Genomic DNA, 17,440 nt, shown 5'->3' on the forward strand with positions numbered 1-17,440 from the left:
CCATATTTTTATACAATATAATACATCAACAAAGAGGCTTTTATTCAATAACAGTAAATATTATGAAAGCATTTAACTCTTCTATACATCTTTACCTTCTCTACAGCCTTGAAAGAAAACTATTTGGCATTACAGATCCAGAGCAGTCATAGTGTACTCTCGTCTGCAAAATCTATGTTCACTGTCAAGACAATGCAGCTAAATATGTGTAATGATTAACGACACTGAAATAGTAAAGATCACTCCAATATTACAAACATTATTAATAACTGCTGTCATTTCTGCTTTAACCAAACTAACAAAAAATACAGAGACTTTAAAAAGCTTAACTACTTCATTCACAGAAGGCAGAAAGTACTTACAAGAACAATTAAAATTCAACCATTAGACATTCCTATTAGAAAGGAATGCATACCCTGAAGACAATGTATAAATGAAATGTTACAGTACAGAACCAAAAAAATCCTTAGAATTATACAAAAGGTAGAATTTCATTTCCTTCAAGTTTGAACAGATCTGTAGGGTTTAATCTTGGCAAGTCCTATTTGAGTAAAATTAAAGAAAACTACCTGTGATTATATGTAACAGGTTAGATAGGTCTAATATACTGTATGTACTCACATTTTACAGTTAAATCATCAGGTGGGGCCTCCTACTGAAAAAAAAAGCTACATGCTAGTGATTGTAATGCTACAACTAAGACCTTCATACTTGTTAAAAGATTTATTCTAATACCTTAGATTTACTTAAAAACTGGCATATGTGGTTTAGAGTAGTTTAACAACTGCCAGTGAGAAAAACTATTAAAATACTCACAAGTTCAGAGATTAAAATAACAACCACTGGTTGTTATTTAAAACCATAAATCTTGCTGATTTGACTGGGCAGGATTGAACGAAAACAGAAAATAAAAACATTTGTATCTCCTGCCACAAACAGCCTAGGGTAAAATTTTGAAATCTGTGCAAACTTCTTTTTATACTCTTCTCTCCTATTCTGTCACATTCAGGATTCTGAAGCTGTCCTGACAATTCAGACCAATCCATTTTTCAGGGTCACAAACTTCTTCCGTAAAGGGTCAGAAAGTGAGTATTTCCAGTTCTGATGGCCAAACAGACTCTATCACACTCTCAACTCCCCTAGTGCACAAACACAGCCATGGGAAACACCTGAACAAGTGAACATGGCTGGGGTCTAATGAAACTCTGTTTGTGGAAACTAAAATTTTAAATTCATATAATTTTCACGTGTCGTGAAATTTTATTATCTCCCCAACCATTTAAAAATGTAAAAAACCATTCTAAACTCATGGGTCATAAAACAAACAGGTAGTGGGCCAGATCTGGCCATGGTTTGGCAACCCCTGCTTTAAAGGGCTCCAAACATACCAGTCCTCTCCCCACTCCTCAAAACCCACACACTTCCTCTTTCCTACTGTCCTCATCACGTTCAAAATTCATCTTTCATCAGAACAAATGCACTGTGCTAAATGAAAGGAACTAAGAAGGCCAGGCACAGTGGTTCATGCCTATAATTCCAGTGCTTTGAGAGGCAGAAGCCAGGAGTTCAAGAACCTGGCTAACATAGCAAACCCTATATCTACAAAAAAAAAAAACAAAAAAAAAAAACCTTGTTTTAATTAGCTGGGCTTGATGGTCTGTGCCTCATAGTCCCAGCTACTCAGAAGCCTGAGGCAGGACTGCTTGAACCCAGGAGTTCAAGGCTGTAGTGAGCTATGATCACAACACTGCACTCTGGCCTGGGTGACACAGCGAGACCTTGTCTCTAAAAAACATGAAAAGAAAAGAAAAGAAAGAGAAGCTAAGAAAAGGTGAAATTAGCACAGAGGCAGAAAATCAACCACTGGAATAGAATAGACAGCCCAAGAGCAGAACTGTGTATACATGGTAACTTGGTAAATGGCATCCAACAGCATTAAAGACCTGGGGAAGATGGACTGTGCTCGAAGAGGCATTGTAACAACTGTTAATCTCGAAGGAAAAAAAACTGAATTGGATCCTTACTTATACTACCCAAAAAGTAACTCCAGATGGATTTAGGAATATATGGAAGACAAAATTGCAAGGCTTTGGAAGAAAATATACAGAGAATGTCTTTATATTCTTAGAGAGAGATTTTGCATATAAGACATTATTTAAACCTTATTTTAAAAGTAGTATTTGAGCACAGATCCAAAAAAGGTGAGGGAGCCAACTATGCATCTTCCTGGGAGAAGAGCTTGGACTAGAGGCAAAGGCATACAGAGCACGTCACGGGGAAGTCAGAGCTGGCTTCAATGAACCCCAGTGAGAAAAAGAAAGAGAAGTGCAACTCGGAGAGAGAAGACGGAGCTACCCTGCACAGGCACAGTAGGCCATGGAAGGACGCTGGCTTTGATCCTGATGTGAAGCCATGGAAGGTTCTTTGTTTTGTTTTGTTTTGTTTTGTTTTTGAGAGTTGCTCTGTTGCCCAGGCTGGAGTGCAGAGTCAGGATCTCAGCTCACTGCAACCCCTGCCTTCCAGGTTAAAGCGATTCTCATGCCTAAGCCTCCCAAGTAGGTAGAATTACAGGCATGTGCCACCATGCCCAGCAAATTTTTGTATTTTTAATAGAGATGGGGTTTCACCATGTTGGCCAGGCTGGTCTCAAACTCCTGGCCTCAGCACCCGGCCCATGGAAAGTTCTGAGCAGGGGGGTGACATCATCTGACTTATGTGTTAAAAGGATCTCTTTGGCTGCTTTGTAAAGAATCACTCTTAAAAGGAGAAAGAGAAGACAGCAGGAGACCAGTTAGGAGGTTGTTTTTGGAGCAGAGGGAAAGCAGCAGATACAGTAAATAGAAATCAAATTCTGGATATTTTAAACAGAGCCAATAGGACTTGATGATGGATTATTATGAGGGTGTCTAAAAAGGGGGAGTGAAAGGTGACACCAAAACTTTAGCCTGAGACATAAACCGAAAGATGTATTTATTGTTTACAGAAACAAAGAAGAGTACTCTGAGGATCCTCAATCTGGTGAATGAGAGGATCAGGAGAAATACAAGTAGAATATGAAGTAGTCAGGTGAATAAACAAGTCTAGGGTTCAGGAGAGAAGTCTAGCTAAGTCTAGCTGGGTGTGGTGGCTCATGTCTGTAATCCCAGCACTTTGGGAGGCCAAGGCAGGAGGATCCCTTGAGCCCAGGAGTTCAAGACTAGACTGGGCAACATGGTAAGACCCTATCTCTACAAAAAAAATTTAAAAAAATAGCCAGGTGTGGTGGTGGATCCCTGTAGTCTCAGCTACAAGAGAGGCTGGGATGGGAGAACTGCTTATGCCTGGGAGGTCAAGGCTGCAGATCGTGCCCCTGCATTCCAGCCTGGATGGCAGAGCAAGACCCCATCTCAAAAAAAAAAAAAAAAAAAAAAAAAGACAGTCCAGCTAAAGAAAAGTGTTAGTCACCAGCAAACCGAAGTTATTAAAGCCACAAGATTGAGTGAGAATACTGTGAGAGTAAATACAGGCAGAAAAAAGAAGCGGTCTGAGGACTGAGTTCTGAGATCCGGGAAGGATTATCACTCAGGGAAATGGAGGGAAAGATTCTTCTTAGGATGGGAACAGTTACAGCAGATCTATAAACTGATGAGAGCAATCCAATAGAAAGGATAAAATTGATTATTTCTACGGCGGTGCGCGGAAGACTGCCGGAGCAATATGTGCAAAAGGCAATGGAATTTAGTGCAAACCTAAGGGGAGCTTATATTCAGAGCAAGACCACTCATCTACAGAACAGAAGCAAAGGCAGGTTATGGGCAGATATAAGTAGGTGGGCAGAGAGGGTGATGAGAGTTCCTGGAAATTATCTGCTAATTGCTCCTCTTTTTCAGGAAATAGCTGAGAGTGAGGATGAGGGGATAGAGGCTTGAAGAGAGTGGGGCATGAAATACCTGACTGGGGAGCAGGAGTCAAGGGACCAGGGCAAACATCGGGACTGACAGGTAGCATTACGGGCCACCTCAGTGAGTCATCAGCAAGTTAAAGTGAGAGCAGTCTGCACGGCTATACGTTTTTCTCTAGCCGTGTTCAGCTATTTGGGTGCTGGCACAAAGGACACAAGTTGGATTTGACCAGAGCTGGAGTTTTACCAGGCAAACATAACAAAGTTTAGAGAGGAGGCAGGGGAGTTGAGGATGTACTAAAAAAAGAAATGCTCTTATTACTCATCCATGGATCTAAGCCAGATCAAGATGGGAATGTGAACATTAAGAAGGGGAATGAAGAACAAAAGGGGTAGTAAATAGGAAATAGGGTCAAAAGATTGTAGGTCCTGGTGAGGTTAAAGACTTGATGGAGCAGGGGCCCTAAAGAAAAGATAAAACAGGGATTGGGACTCTTGAGATTGTGGGAGAAGGCAGCTACCGTTATGGATAAAGTCTAAGTAAGGTATGGCAGTGTGTGGCTGAGATGGAATGGAGGTCAAGCTCACTGAGAGAAAGTCAAAGAAATTCGAGGTCAGGATAATGAAAATAATCTATGTAAACAATGAAATAACTGAGATTTAAGACAGGAGAAGTAAGAGTGAAAAGTGAACCCAGGGCTAAACTCTTCAAGGAATGAGGCAAACTGACCCACAGGTCTCTTAACTACAAAAGTGATTGAATAAGTGATACCCTGATGTCATGAGATTAAAAGTTGGAGTGGTCTATGGAGGAAAAAAGGTCTGAAAGCAGCAATGACAATCAAGGTGAACTCCCGTACCTTTGACCAAGCATTACACTGAGTGCAGGACAGAAAACAGCCTCCCACTTTCAAGAACCCTGGGAAAGGCATGTCCTCAGAGCCATATTTCATTTAGATCAAGAAGATGAATGGGTGTTCACAGAAATTCAGGATACAGGGAATTTTGCTGAGGGCACAGAAAAGGATCTTAAGAACTGGGGAGTCAGAAAAGGATCCAAGTAAAAACCTTTAAGGGTGTCAGGCACAGTGGCTCACACCTGTAATCTCAACACTATGGGAGGCTGAGGCGGAGGATCGCTTGAGCCCAGGAGTTCAAGGCCAGCCTGGGAAACATAGTGAGACCTAATCTTTACAAAAAATTTTTTTAATTAGCGGGGCATGGTGGCACTGTGATAGCACCACTGCACTCCTTAAAGGGATGAGAGTTCAGAGAGTAAGAGAAAACCTAGGAGTTTCTCATATAACTTAGAAAATCAGTTTGTGAATTTCTAGCAAAAACCCTGCTGCAATTTTATTATGAATGGCATTGAATCCATACGTCAATTTAGGAAGTATTGATGTCTTTGTTATTGAGGTTTCCTATAATACAATGGTGTATCTTACCATTTAAGTCTTTTTAAATGTCTTTTCATAGTTTTGTAATATTCTCATTGATGATGATGATGACAATGACACCAACAACGATAATGCTAACACTTAAACTGTGTCTGTTAGGTGCCAGGCACTGTTCTAAGCAGTACACAAACTCCTCAACAGCCATCATGAAAGAACATCCCTCACTTATAGATCATCTTGTTAATTCTAATAACTTCTCTAAGCTTGTGGCCATCAAGAGGGCCCAGGGCGCCCTAGCGGTAGTCCCACCATTCCTTTGCTTTTGAGTGTCCTTGCCCACAGTCCAGTGACCAAGCCCTTGGGTCCAGTGACCACTACAAAAGACTGGAAGAATGAAAGAGCTGAGAAACTCTGCTCTGAGGGTACTGGTGGTCACAATCCTAACCTTATTTATTTTGATTGGCCGGCTCAAACTCTTTCCTGTCTACTTCATGCATTTAAGATAATTGAATGTAAGACGTGGCTCACACTGACCACTTCTGTATTTTGAAACTGAGTCAGAACACCTTACCAAACAATTCCATGTGGCATTCCAGCTCATGGCATAGGTAAAAATAAAAGAAATTGCCATCACACTCTAAAATGTGCTTTTTATAGTGTAACTTAATTGATGTTCTCTCTCAACAAAGTTGAGTTGAATCATGGTTGAGTCAAAACGCCATATGGCATCCTTAGCCAAGCTGATGACTCGTGTGGGTTTTTGTTTTTTGGGTTTTTGTGTTTTGGTGCAGTTAAAGACACTTGCTGGCTGGAGGTTCAGTAATGTCCGGGGAAAACCCACGTGCATGTAAATACACAGACGGATAGGTTTATTTTTTACCTCTGTGGTATGTTGACCTCTAAAGTGCTTCATCTATTCACTTTCTTTATGAAGGTTAGTCAACATATTTATACAAGCAGGTAACAATACCAAGTCATTTTTTACCCCTTGAAATCAGTCATCTGTCATAGTTAACCTTTCCCATCCCCTCCTAATTAAAGTCTTTCTTCTATGCTCTCATTTTCTCTCTCATGGCTCAAGAAAATTAGGTGTTCAAGAAAACAATAAAAATAGTATTGAATGCTCACTGTGTAGCAGGTCTGAAAGTTGGTACTGAAAACAGAGGTAAATAAGAATCCTGCCCTCAGACTGCTCTCACTCTAGTGAGACTGGTAGGTAATTAAGTGTTTGTAACACTCCATGTGAAGTTCTTTAAAAGAGGTAAGCACAGAGTGCCAAGGGAATACAGGTCAGAAACAGGTTTCAAAAGGAAGTGAAATGATAATTCAACCTTGAGGGAAAACGGGGAGTATGTATAAGCAAAGGATGAAGGCTTAAGGCATTTATATTTACAAATTTACAAATTTATTTTGTAAATATAAATTACAAATATACATTTTTAACAAATTACAAATTTATTAAATTTAATAATTTAATAGCATTAGAGCTACTCCTATGTTAGTAGTTCAAAGTAAGCTACACATAGTTCATTTTATCATATCAATCGCAGCTGCAGCACTAAGCACAGATCTTACATATATCATGTGTGGTGTGATTCAATGAATGAATTACATGGTAAACTAATCAATAGCATTTTAGTAATCTGAGTAATTACTGATTGGCTCACTGAAGGTACTGGCTCTTCATTGCTCTGTTTAGTTCAGTTCAATATTCACAGAGTACCCAAAATGGGCCAGGCACCCTGCTAAGAAACACCATAAAGTCCCTCCCTTCAAGAAAGGCACTACGGAGTAGGGAAAAAGATACATAAAAGGCTATTTTATTATGAAACAAAAATAGCAGTGAAGGAGGAGTTCACATTTTAAACACCTCCCCTCCACTCCAAACAATGTGACTTTTAAAAAATCATAAATATATAACTTTACATGCCCACCAAAATTCAGTGTCATTTTCATTGTAATAGCGATGCAGAGGTATCTTCTTACGCTTTTGTTCATAACAGCACTATTAAGATAGGGTTCACGTGGCACACAAGTCACCCACTTAAAGTGCACAATTAAATGGATTTTGGTACATTGCATTATTAATTTTTTTAACTGTGGTAAAATACATATATAAAACATAAAATTTGCCATTTTGTTCATTTTAAGTCTACAGTTCAGTGGCTTTAATTATATTCACAATGTTGTACAACTATCACCTCTACTTCCAAAATTTTTTTAACACCCAAATAGAAACTCTGTCAACATGAAGTAATAACTCCCCATTTCCCCTCTCTCCAAATCCTAGTAACCTCTAATCTACTTTCTGTCTCTACAAGTTTGTCTCTTCTAGGTATTTCATAAATGCAGAATCATACAATATTTGTCCTTTTTCATTTTCTTTTTTTTTTTTTTTTTTTTTTTTTTTTTAGACAGAGTCTCGCTGTGTCACCCAGGCTGGAGTGCAGTGGCGCAATCTCGGCTCACTGCAAGCTCTGCCTCCCGGGTTTTACGCCATTCTCCTGCCTCAGCCTCCGAGTAGCTGGGACTACAGGCGCCCGCCACCACGCCCGGCTAGTTTTTTGTATTTTTAGTAGAGACGGGGTTTCACGGTGTTAGCCAGGATGGTCTCGATCTCCTGACCTCGTGATCCACCCGCCTCGGCCTCCCAAAGTGCTGGGATTACAGGCTTGAGCCACCGCGCCCGGCCCCTTTTTCATTTTCTTCGGGCATATACCTAAGAGTAAAACTGTTTGGTCATATTCCATGTTTAGCTTTTTGAGGACCCACTATTTTCCATAGCGGCAGCACCATTTTACATGTCCACTAGCAACACACAAGGGTTCCCATTTCCCCACATCCTCAACAATACTTGTTCTTTTCCATTTTTTGGATAACAGCCATCCTAAACGGTGTGCAGTAGTCTCTCACTGCAGTTTTAACTGCCATTTCCCTAATGATTAACGATTTGGAGCACTTTATCATAAGCTTATTGGCCTTTATATTTCTTTTAAAAAAAAAAAATTTGCCCAATTTTTAAATTGAGTTGTAGGAGTCTTTTTTATTGAGTTGTAGGAGTACTTTATACATTCTAAAACAACTACTTTATCATATATATTTTAAATACTTCTCTAACTCCAGGACTTGCCTTTTCATTTTTTTTTAAAGACCTTTTGGCCTGAATTTATTGTTTAATTTTTAAATTAAACACCAACAAAAACCTCATTTTGTCTAAGCAGATTAACGAGAAAAAAATGAGCTATACTGATAGAAGCTGAAAAAAAAAAATTGCTGTCTACATGACTAAGAAAAAGACCAAGCAAGCACAATGAGTAATAACTTATAGAAACAGCAGCAACTCCACAAGAAACTGTTAAGAGTCTGCCACTATCAACTGTATGCTAGATGCCAGGCATACAGTGAATGTGAGGTGCCCACTTTATTCAAGAAGCTTGGCTGGGCGTGGTGGCTCACACCTGTAATCCCAGCACTTTGGGAGGCCGAGGCGGGTGGATCATGAGGTCAGGAGATCGAGACCATCCTGACTAATACAGTGAAACCCCGTTTCTACTAAAAATATAAAAAATTTTTAGTAGAGTAGTAGAGCCCGCCGGGCATGGTGGCAGGTGCCTGTAGTCCCAGCTACTTGGGAGGCTGAGGTAGGAGAATGGTGTGAACCTGGGAGGCGGAGCTTGGGGTGAGCCAAGATCACGCCACTGCACTCCAGCCTGGGCGACAGAGCAAGACTCCGTCGCAAAAAGAAAAAGAAGCTTATCAGCTGGACGACCAATGAGGTTATCAGTTTAAGTGTGAGATGAATTTATAGAAAGCAGTATCCAAATGTTCCATCATTTCAAGAATACTCAAGAATCAGAACACAGTCTCCCCCTACTGTTCTCTAATAAGAAAACATATTACAGAAGAGCACTATTTCCAGAACTTTCTGTGATGATAGAAATATTCTCTATCTGTGCTGTCACAATCACATGTGGCCACTGAGCACTTAAAATATGGCTAATGCCAGCGTGGGCAACATGGTGAGATCTCATCTCTACAAAAAATAAACAAAAAAAATTAGCTGGGCGTGGTGGTGTACACCTGTAGTCCCAGCTACTGGGGAAGGAGGCAGGAGGACTGCTTGAGCCCAGGAGGTCGAGGATGTAGTGAACTATGATCGTGGCACTGCACTCCAGCTTGGGCAACAGAGTGAGACTCTATCTCTAAAAAAATAATAATAAGGAGCCAGGCACGGTGGCTCATGCCTGTAATCTCAGCACTTTGGGAGGTCGAGGCAGGCGGATCACCTGAGGTCAGGAGTTTCAGACCAACCTGACCAACATGGAGAAACCCCGACTCTATTAAAAATACAAAATTAGCCATGTGTGGTGGCACATGCCTGTAATCCCAGCTACTCAGGAAACTGAGGCAGGTGAATCACTTGAACCCGGGAGGCGAAGACTGCAGTGAGCCGAGATCGCGCCATTGCACTCCAACCTGGGTAACAAGAGCGCAACTCTGTCTCAAAAAAAAAAAAAAAAAAAAAATTAAAAATTAAAAAATATGGCTAATGCAACTAAGGAAATGAACATTAATTTCACTTATTTTCAATTAATTAAGTAGCTACATGTAGCTAGTGGCTACTGAATTAATAGCACAGATGGAGTATGACAACCCATCTCACCTGGCTCTACACTTTGTGGGGTCTGGAGATGCCTCAGAGATGCATCATAAAGGCAACTAGCCAGGCACAGTGGCTCATGCCTGTAATCCCAACACTTTGGGAGGCCGAGGCAGGAGGATCACTTGAGGCCAGGAGTTCGAGACCAGCCTAGGCAACATAGTGAGACCCCCTTCTCTAAAAAAAATGCACTCCAGCCTGGATGACAAAGTGAGACCCTGTCTCGAAAAACAAAAGAAAAATAACTAAAGGAGCAACTCAAATAGAATTTTAAATGTATTTGTCTTACTTGTTCAGAAAGAATTTAACATGACTTGCAAAGATTCACAGCAAGATAAACCACTTGTTAAACAAATGTGAAATACACTGATATCTACGTTAAACAAAAAGTATAAAACAAATGTAAGAAAAAAGAATTATCTTACACAGAGAACAAACAGCTGAGGAATATCTCAATATTGATATTATATGACCATAAGCAATATGTTTAAATAATTTTAGTGACCAAGACACTTTAAGAAGTTACAGAATGCATGTAATACAGACCATGGAGAATTTAGACTTATGTATTAATGCTGTATTGCTATACAGCAAATTAGCCCAAAATTTAGCATTTTAAACCAACAACATTTATGATCTCCCACAGATCTGAGCAGCTTAGGGTGCCTCACAAGGTTGCACACTTGGTTGAGGATGTGACTGGAGCTCAGAGGACCTGCTTCCAAGGTGGTTTATCACATGGCTGTTCGAAGGAGGCCTCAGCTCCTCACCACACAGCTCTCTGCATAGGGATGCTTGAGTGTCCTCCTGACATGGCAGCTGGCTTTGTCAGAGTGGGCGATCCAAGAAAGAGCTAGCAAAGCGGAAACTACGATGCTTTATATGACCTAGTCTGAGAAGTCGCACACTGTCACTTCTGCCATATTCTACTCTTCACAAGCAAGTCACTAAGTTCAGCCCACACTCAAGGAGAAAATAATTAACCTCCTCCTCTTGAGAAGGTCAAAGAATTTGTGAACATATTTAAAATCACCACAATGGGATGTAAGAATTTCTTGCGGGTTGCTAAAATCGTAATGAGATCCTGAGATCCCTTTCTCTGGAAACCCCAAAATTAGAACCGTCTTCCTGAAATAGCTTCAATTTTTGGTTTTGATAAGACAGGAGATTCAACACAAACGGATTCTCGGTCATATAACCTTGTTATATTTTAATAACAGGTCCTAAATAACTGGCATTTACTATGCATAAACCACTATGCTACACATACAACATTACAGATCCTCAAAATAATCCCTCAAAGTGGCTGCCATCATCTCATTTTCAAGACAAGAAACAGGAAGTCTACAGAGACTAAGCCAGGATTCATATCCAGGTCTCCAGGGTTCCAAAGCCACTGCTCTTTCCACTGCATGACACTTCCACTACTCAAGCTACCAAAGACAGAAGTTTGTTTTGTAGCATGGAAGAGTTCAGAAGGACCACCAACTACATTATGTCTGTGATTCTTCAAATATAAAATGGAATCCTAGAGAAATAATGTATTCCACCAAAAGAGAAGAATCTCTTAATTACCTTCCTCGCCGTTTTTGCTTTTTGTCTGCTGTTTTCTATTTGCTACACTGAGGACTCATTGTGCTTGGCTTTTTGTCTCGTCCACCTTTAAACACCTTGGCCGATCCTTCCCCCGGGTCCATCTGTGTTCCTGTGCATACTAGACAACAGCCCTATGACCTCTCTCAAGAGGAGACCTCCAAGGACAAACACTGGCTCCCTGAGCATCAGAACTGGAGGGATCCTCTCAGAGGAGCGGGGAGTCTGGGCCCAGCCCCACAACAACCTTATGATTTGTCCAAAGACAAAGAGAAGCAGTGACAGAACCAGGACCAGAAGCCTGTCCTTATAAACTCTGATCATGAGTTCTCTGCCCCACCACATAACTGTGTCTTTCCATGCCAGGACCTGCACATCAGTTCACCTTTCCTGGTCTCCAATCTCTGCCTGGAAGGACACTGCCCCAGAACTCAGATGAAATCTGGGAAGCATCCTCATTTCCTCATTCTCCCCCCAACAATCCAATTGGTCCCTGAGTCCTGTCCATTCAACCTTGTATCTCTCAGTATTTATTCTACTCATCCCCACAGACAATGTCCTAATTTAGGCACTTTTCTCTTTCACATGGGCTTCTGCTACCACTCCTTAAAGATCCCCGCTATCTCTACCTTCATCCTCTCTCATTTATTCCCCACAATGGAGGCGGAGGTGGCCAGGAAGATCTAACAGGCAGATTATTATCATGCCACTCCCTTGACAAAAACCATCAATGGTTCTCTGTAACTTCTTCCCTCACAAGAGACAGAGTCAAGAAAGGCCTTCTAAACTAGCTCAGGAGCTTGGATTTTCTCCAAGTTATAAAAAGGGAACTGATGTTTGAATAAATGTCTCCTCTGTACGAGAAACCTAATCTATGTTACTTTACTTGTCTCCTCGGTTTTGCAAAATTAACATATGGCCCCTTTGCAGACACTGTTCCTTCTAGTCCTCTCATTTATAACCCAGCACCTGAAATAATCTTAAAAAGCCTTTCCTGAGCCGGGCATGGTGGCTCACGCCTGTAATCCCAGTACTTTGGGAGGCTGAGGCGGGCAGATCACGAGGTCAGGAGATCAAGACCATCCTGACTAACATGGTGAAACCCCGTCTCTACTAAAAAAATACAAAAAATTAGCCGGGCCTGGGGGCGGGCGCCTGTAGTCCCAGCCACTCGGGAGGCTGAGGCAGGAGAATGGTGTAAACCCAGAAGGCAGAGCGTGCAGTGAGCCAAGACCGAGCCACTGCACTCCAGCCTGGGCGACAGAGTGAGACTCTGTCTCAAAAAAAAAAAAGCCTTTCCTGGCTCACCAATCTTCCAACGGACCCACATGTTCTCCTGTGCCACCACCTCTTGTATAGATTTCCATTAAAATGTGTTTATTTAGCAATTTCCCAAACATGCTTGATAAAAGGAATCACATCATTCATCTTTGTACCCTCAGCCCCTAACAAAAAAATCTGTTTCATAGTAGGTGCTCAATAAATGGTTGATGACTGGGTTATTAACTAAAAGCAAGGTCCATCATGGTACAGAAATGTCTAAGCATTATATCAATAAATACATCTCCCCCAAAGGCCCATGGAGCAGTACCAGGGACTTTTATTAATAGCCTTCTTTCAGCAGCTCCACATTGCCCCAAGTTATTTGAGGTAAAGGAAGTGCTCAGACCAGGTGTCTAGTTTAAAGAGAGGAATAGTGATCACCTAGGCCGACCCAAGTCTTTCTTCAATGTTCCCTCTGCTCTTTGTACATACATACCCCCACAGCTGTTGTTATCTTGTACATACTAGTACAGGAGAGAGCAAGGACTTTCCATTTTCCCACCCCATCACCTAGCACAATAGCTGATACATGGGGAACTACCAATGTGTTAAGTGATAATATCAGCTACATTTAGTGCTATGTACAGGTATGTCCTAAGGATTTAATATGCATTATATCTCATTTAATCCTTATGACACTATCACTACTAGGGAGGTACTGTTCAACTTTACTCCCATTAAATAGACAAGAAAACTGAGGCCCCGATAGAACAAGATCAAACAAGCCTTGACTGAGGGCTTCGCACATTTTATATTTTCACATGCTTTATTTCATTTATTCCTCTGTACAATCCAGCAACTAAGCTGTGTATTAGAGTCCCATTTTTAGACAATAATTCTAAGGCTTGGAGAAACTGCACAGTAACACGCAGCTTGCAAGGCCAGGAACCAAATCCACAACTGTTGACTCCTGGGCACCTTCTCTTTTTGCCTGGCTATCTCGCCCCTCAGTGGCACCAGGACTGGACTGGCCTCTCCAGGCCCCTGCTCTTCCACACTGCACAGAGCGCAGCTCCCAGGGCGGATGGTGCAGCCTGGGCTTTAACGCCGAGGAGAAAGGAGTGCCAGTCCCACTCCATGCTTAGAGACTGGCATCCCCGCAACTGCCCAATTCCCGCGTCCGTAACACGCGTCTCTCCCGCTAAAATACACGCTTTATGACTCTGGGGGCCGCGTGGGTCTTGCAGCCAGGGCCTGGCGCAGCCCTCGCACATGACAGGGGCGGCCTAAGCGTGTGTTGGGTCAACAGTACCCGCGCGTCGCGGCTTCGCACCCGGACGGGCTGCGGTGGGGGAGCGGGGGCCCGCCCCGGACCCCGCGGGGACCCACGAGCACGAGGCGGTGCCTGGGAGTCGGGAGGCCTGGGTGGCGCTCGGGCCGCCCGCGCAAGCCTCGCCCTCCGCGTCTCCAGCGAGGAGGGGGCGGCGCCTGGGCCCAGGCCGGGGCCGCCGCGGGAGTCCCGGCCGCCCTCCCCTGCCCGGGGCAGACCCCCAGCCGGGCCCGTTACCGGTTCCGCTGCTCTTTGAAGAGCGCCGTGAGCGCGCGCAGGGCCTCCAGGTCCTGGATGGGTGCCGGCACCATGATGCCCGACAGCCTGGCAGGCGGCGGCCTGGGCGCCGCCATCTTGCCGCTCGCAGCTTGGCCGAGCCTGACGAGGAGGAGGAAGGCGAGGAGAAGGGAGGGGGAGGATGGCGAGGAGGGAGGAGTAAGATGGCGAGGAGGAAGGGAGAGGCCTCGCCCTACACAACCCTAACCGCCGCCGACGCTGCAGCCCACGCTGCCCAGAAGCTGCGCCGCGGCCGGAGAGCTCGAGGCTGAGCCCAGACTCGCCTCAGGCGGGAGGAGGGGACGGCGCCGCGGGGGAGGGGGCGCTGGCGGAAGTCCCGCCTGAGGGGAGGGGGCGCGGCGGAAGTTCTGGGTGAGGGCGGAGAGGGATGCTAGGGGTGATTGACCGGGAGGCATCGCAGACGGGGCTCCTCCGAGGGGAGGGGTCGCCGGGGGGAGGGGGCCCGTGTTGATAGGGCCGTAACAGGGTCTCATTCTTGGGAGCGGGTATCGGGGACAGAGGTTCACCCTGAGGAAGAGGGGCGCGTCCTATGGGAGGGGGCCCGCAGACAGAGGGGTCTCCCCCAGGGGAGGGGATCCGGGTGGTAAGGGGCCTGTGGGGGGTTGAGCCGTAACAGGGTCTCGGTCTTGGGAGCGGGTATTGGGGACAGAGGTTCACCCTGAGGAAGAAGGGCCCTCCTATGGGAGGGGGCCCGCAGACAGAGGGGTCTCCCCCAGGGGAGGAGATTCTGGGTGGAGGGCACCGTTTTTGGAGGAGACGCTGTCTGAGGGGCACGGGAACGAAGAGGGCCGGGCAGAGGCTCCCCCTGCTAAGGCTGAAGACCTTGATCCCACCGCTCAAGTGGGTTGATCAGTGCCCCCGCGCGGGCCCACTGGAAGCTGGAGCGGTCTGTCACCAGCTTGCAAGTCTCAGACCCTGAAAACTCACTTCCCAGTACTTACTGATCATTGCTGATCAATACCAGACCACTTACCAGGCACTCAGCCTCGGGCGAGAATACATTGCTCCAGCTCCTCAAAGGTTTAAAATACCGTTCTAAGTCAAGAAGCTAAGTTACATAGCAAGAGGGTAAGAATTGTTTTTTTTTCCTAAGGGAAATGAATATATTTCACAGGAATCAGACAAGGCTTCTCTAGCTGGTGTTGATCACATATTTTCTTTCCGCTGCCCTTTATTACAGTGTATATACTTTCTTTCAACAAAAATTGTTGCTAAGCCCTGTGCTAGGTGCTAGAGATATAAAGATCAATAAAAGATAGTTCCAAACCTAAAGGAACCTCACAGACTATTGAGAAGGAGAGAAGCAAACATAACTGAGTATAGCTGTGAACTGCTATAACTGTACAAATTGCTATGGGACCACTTAAAATATGTAAATACATACCCTCTACATTCTGCTTGGAGGGTAGGAGTGTGTTTATAATATGGTACTCAACATTCTTTGCTAAATAAAATGTAAAGATACAATAAATACCACCAGAGTATGCAGAAGAAGTGAATCCCGGTGGCGCATGGTGGTTCATGCCTGTAATCCCAGCACTTTGGGTGGCCAAGGCAGGAGGATTGCTTGAGCCCAGGAGGTCGACACTGCAGTGAGAGCTGTGATCACACTACTGTGTTCCAGCCTGGGTGGCAGAATGATACCCTGTATGAAAAAAAAAAAAAAAAGGAAGGAAGGAAATGAATGCTGCCACACAAGCAAGTTACTTGATATTGTCATTCAGTTTACCCCATGTCATTGAGTATATATTCATTCCACGAATATAGCTGTGTGCTATGTGCCAGGTATTAGATCACTTATTAATAGCAATGCTCAAGACAATGCAAAATGTTTAACAATCCTTAAGCTAGCAGGGTAAAATCTCTTTAATTTTCCCTTGAGGAGCACAGGATGGTAAAATGTACTTGTTATGCACCAAAATCCTGAACTTTAGGCCAGACACAGTGGCTCACATCTGTAATCCCAGCACTTTGGGAGGCCGAGGCGGGTAGATCACTTGAGGTCAGGAGTTCAAGACCAGTCTGGCCAACATGGCAAAACCCTGTTTCTACTAAAAATATAAAAATTAGTCGGGCATAGTGATTGGTACCTGTAGTCCCAGCTATTTGGGAGGCTGAGACAAGGGAATTGCTTGAACCTGGAAGGCAGAGGTTGCAGTGAACTGAGATCATACCACTGCACTCCAGCCTGGGCAACAGAGAGAGACTCCATCTCAAAAACAAAACAAAACCAAACAAAAAAAAAACCTGACCTTTAGTTTTCTTATCCTCAAATGTAACAACATTCCCAGAAAAACATTCCCCATAATATGCATACTTCTTGCCTGGAATATTGCAATATATTCCTGATTGGTCTTTTGGCTTCTACTCTTGCTTCCCTATGTTTTAGATCCTTTAAAAAATATGTCAACATTTAACTCTGCCCAAAATCCTTTAAGGGATTTCCATTTCACTCAGAGTAAAAGCCAAGTTCTTCCAATAGAAAAGCCCCTAAATGACCTGCCCGCTCCTTCACCGTCACCCCCAGCCCTTGCGGGCTCGAATCACATCTACTAGCCTCTTCCTCTTCCATTGCGCTTCAGCCATACTGATCTCCTTATTGTCCTCTGTCTACTTAAAAGGAAGAAGCTGAGGTAAAATCAATATAAAGAGTTTATTTGGGCCAACGTGAGCACTGCAGCCCAGGACATACATCCAAGTTGCCTTGGGGAGTGCCCTGGAGAACAAAAGAGAAGCTCAACTTTTTAAAGAAAACAGGACGAATCAGGAGAGAGGGTGATTTAAGAGGTTGATTGTCATGAATTCTCATTGGTTTAAGAAACAATGTTGGTTAGTGATTGGCTGTACAATGTTGAACTATAGGTTGTATGCCATTTTGTGGCTAGTTGACATCAGTCTAGAGCCCAAATAGAATGTGGCTTCAAGAAGTAATGGGGCCAAAGCACTGTAGTCTCAGAGCTTTGGGTGGCTGAGGCAGGAGGATTGCTGAAGCCCAGGAGTTTGAGACTAGGCTGCACAAC

General features: G+C 43.7%; 1 protein-coding gene across 1 annotated transcript in view; it reads right to left on the reverse strand.

Annotated features, from left to right (window-relative positions):
• ATXN10 (ataxin 10) overlaps positions 1-14,739 on the reverse strand; it is a 176,355-nt gene extending 161,616 nt beyond the window's left edge. The window contains exon 1 of the mRNA XM_007976081.3: positions 14,361-14,739. Within this exon, the coding sequence (XP_007974272.1) occupies positions 14,361-14,476 (116 nt within the window). The 5' untranslated portion in view covers positions 14,477-14,739. The remainder of the gene's footprint in view (positions 1-14,360) is intronic.
• Positions 14,740-17,440: the final 2,701 nt, after the last annotated feature.

The sequence above is a fragment of the Chlorocebus sabaeus genome, chromosome 19 (genome assembly GCF_047675955.1).
Source record: "Chlorocebus sabaeus isolate Y175 chromosome 19, mChlSab1.0.hap1, whole genome shotgun sequence".
In the NCBI taxonomy this organism is placed as follows: Eukaryota; Metazoa; Chordata; class Mammalia; order Primates; family Cercopithecidae; genus Chlorocebus; species Chlorocebus sabaeus.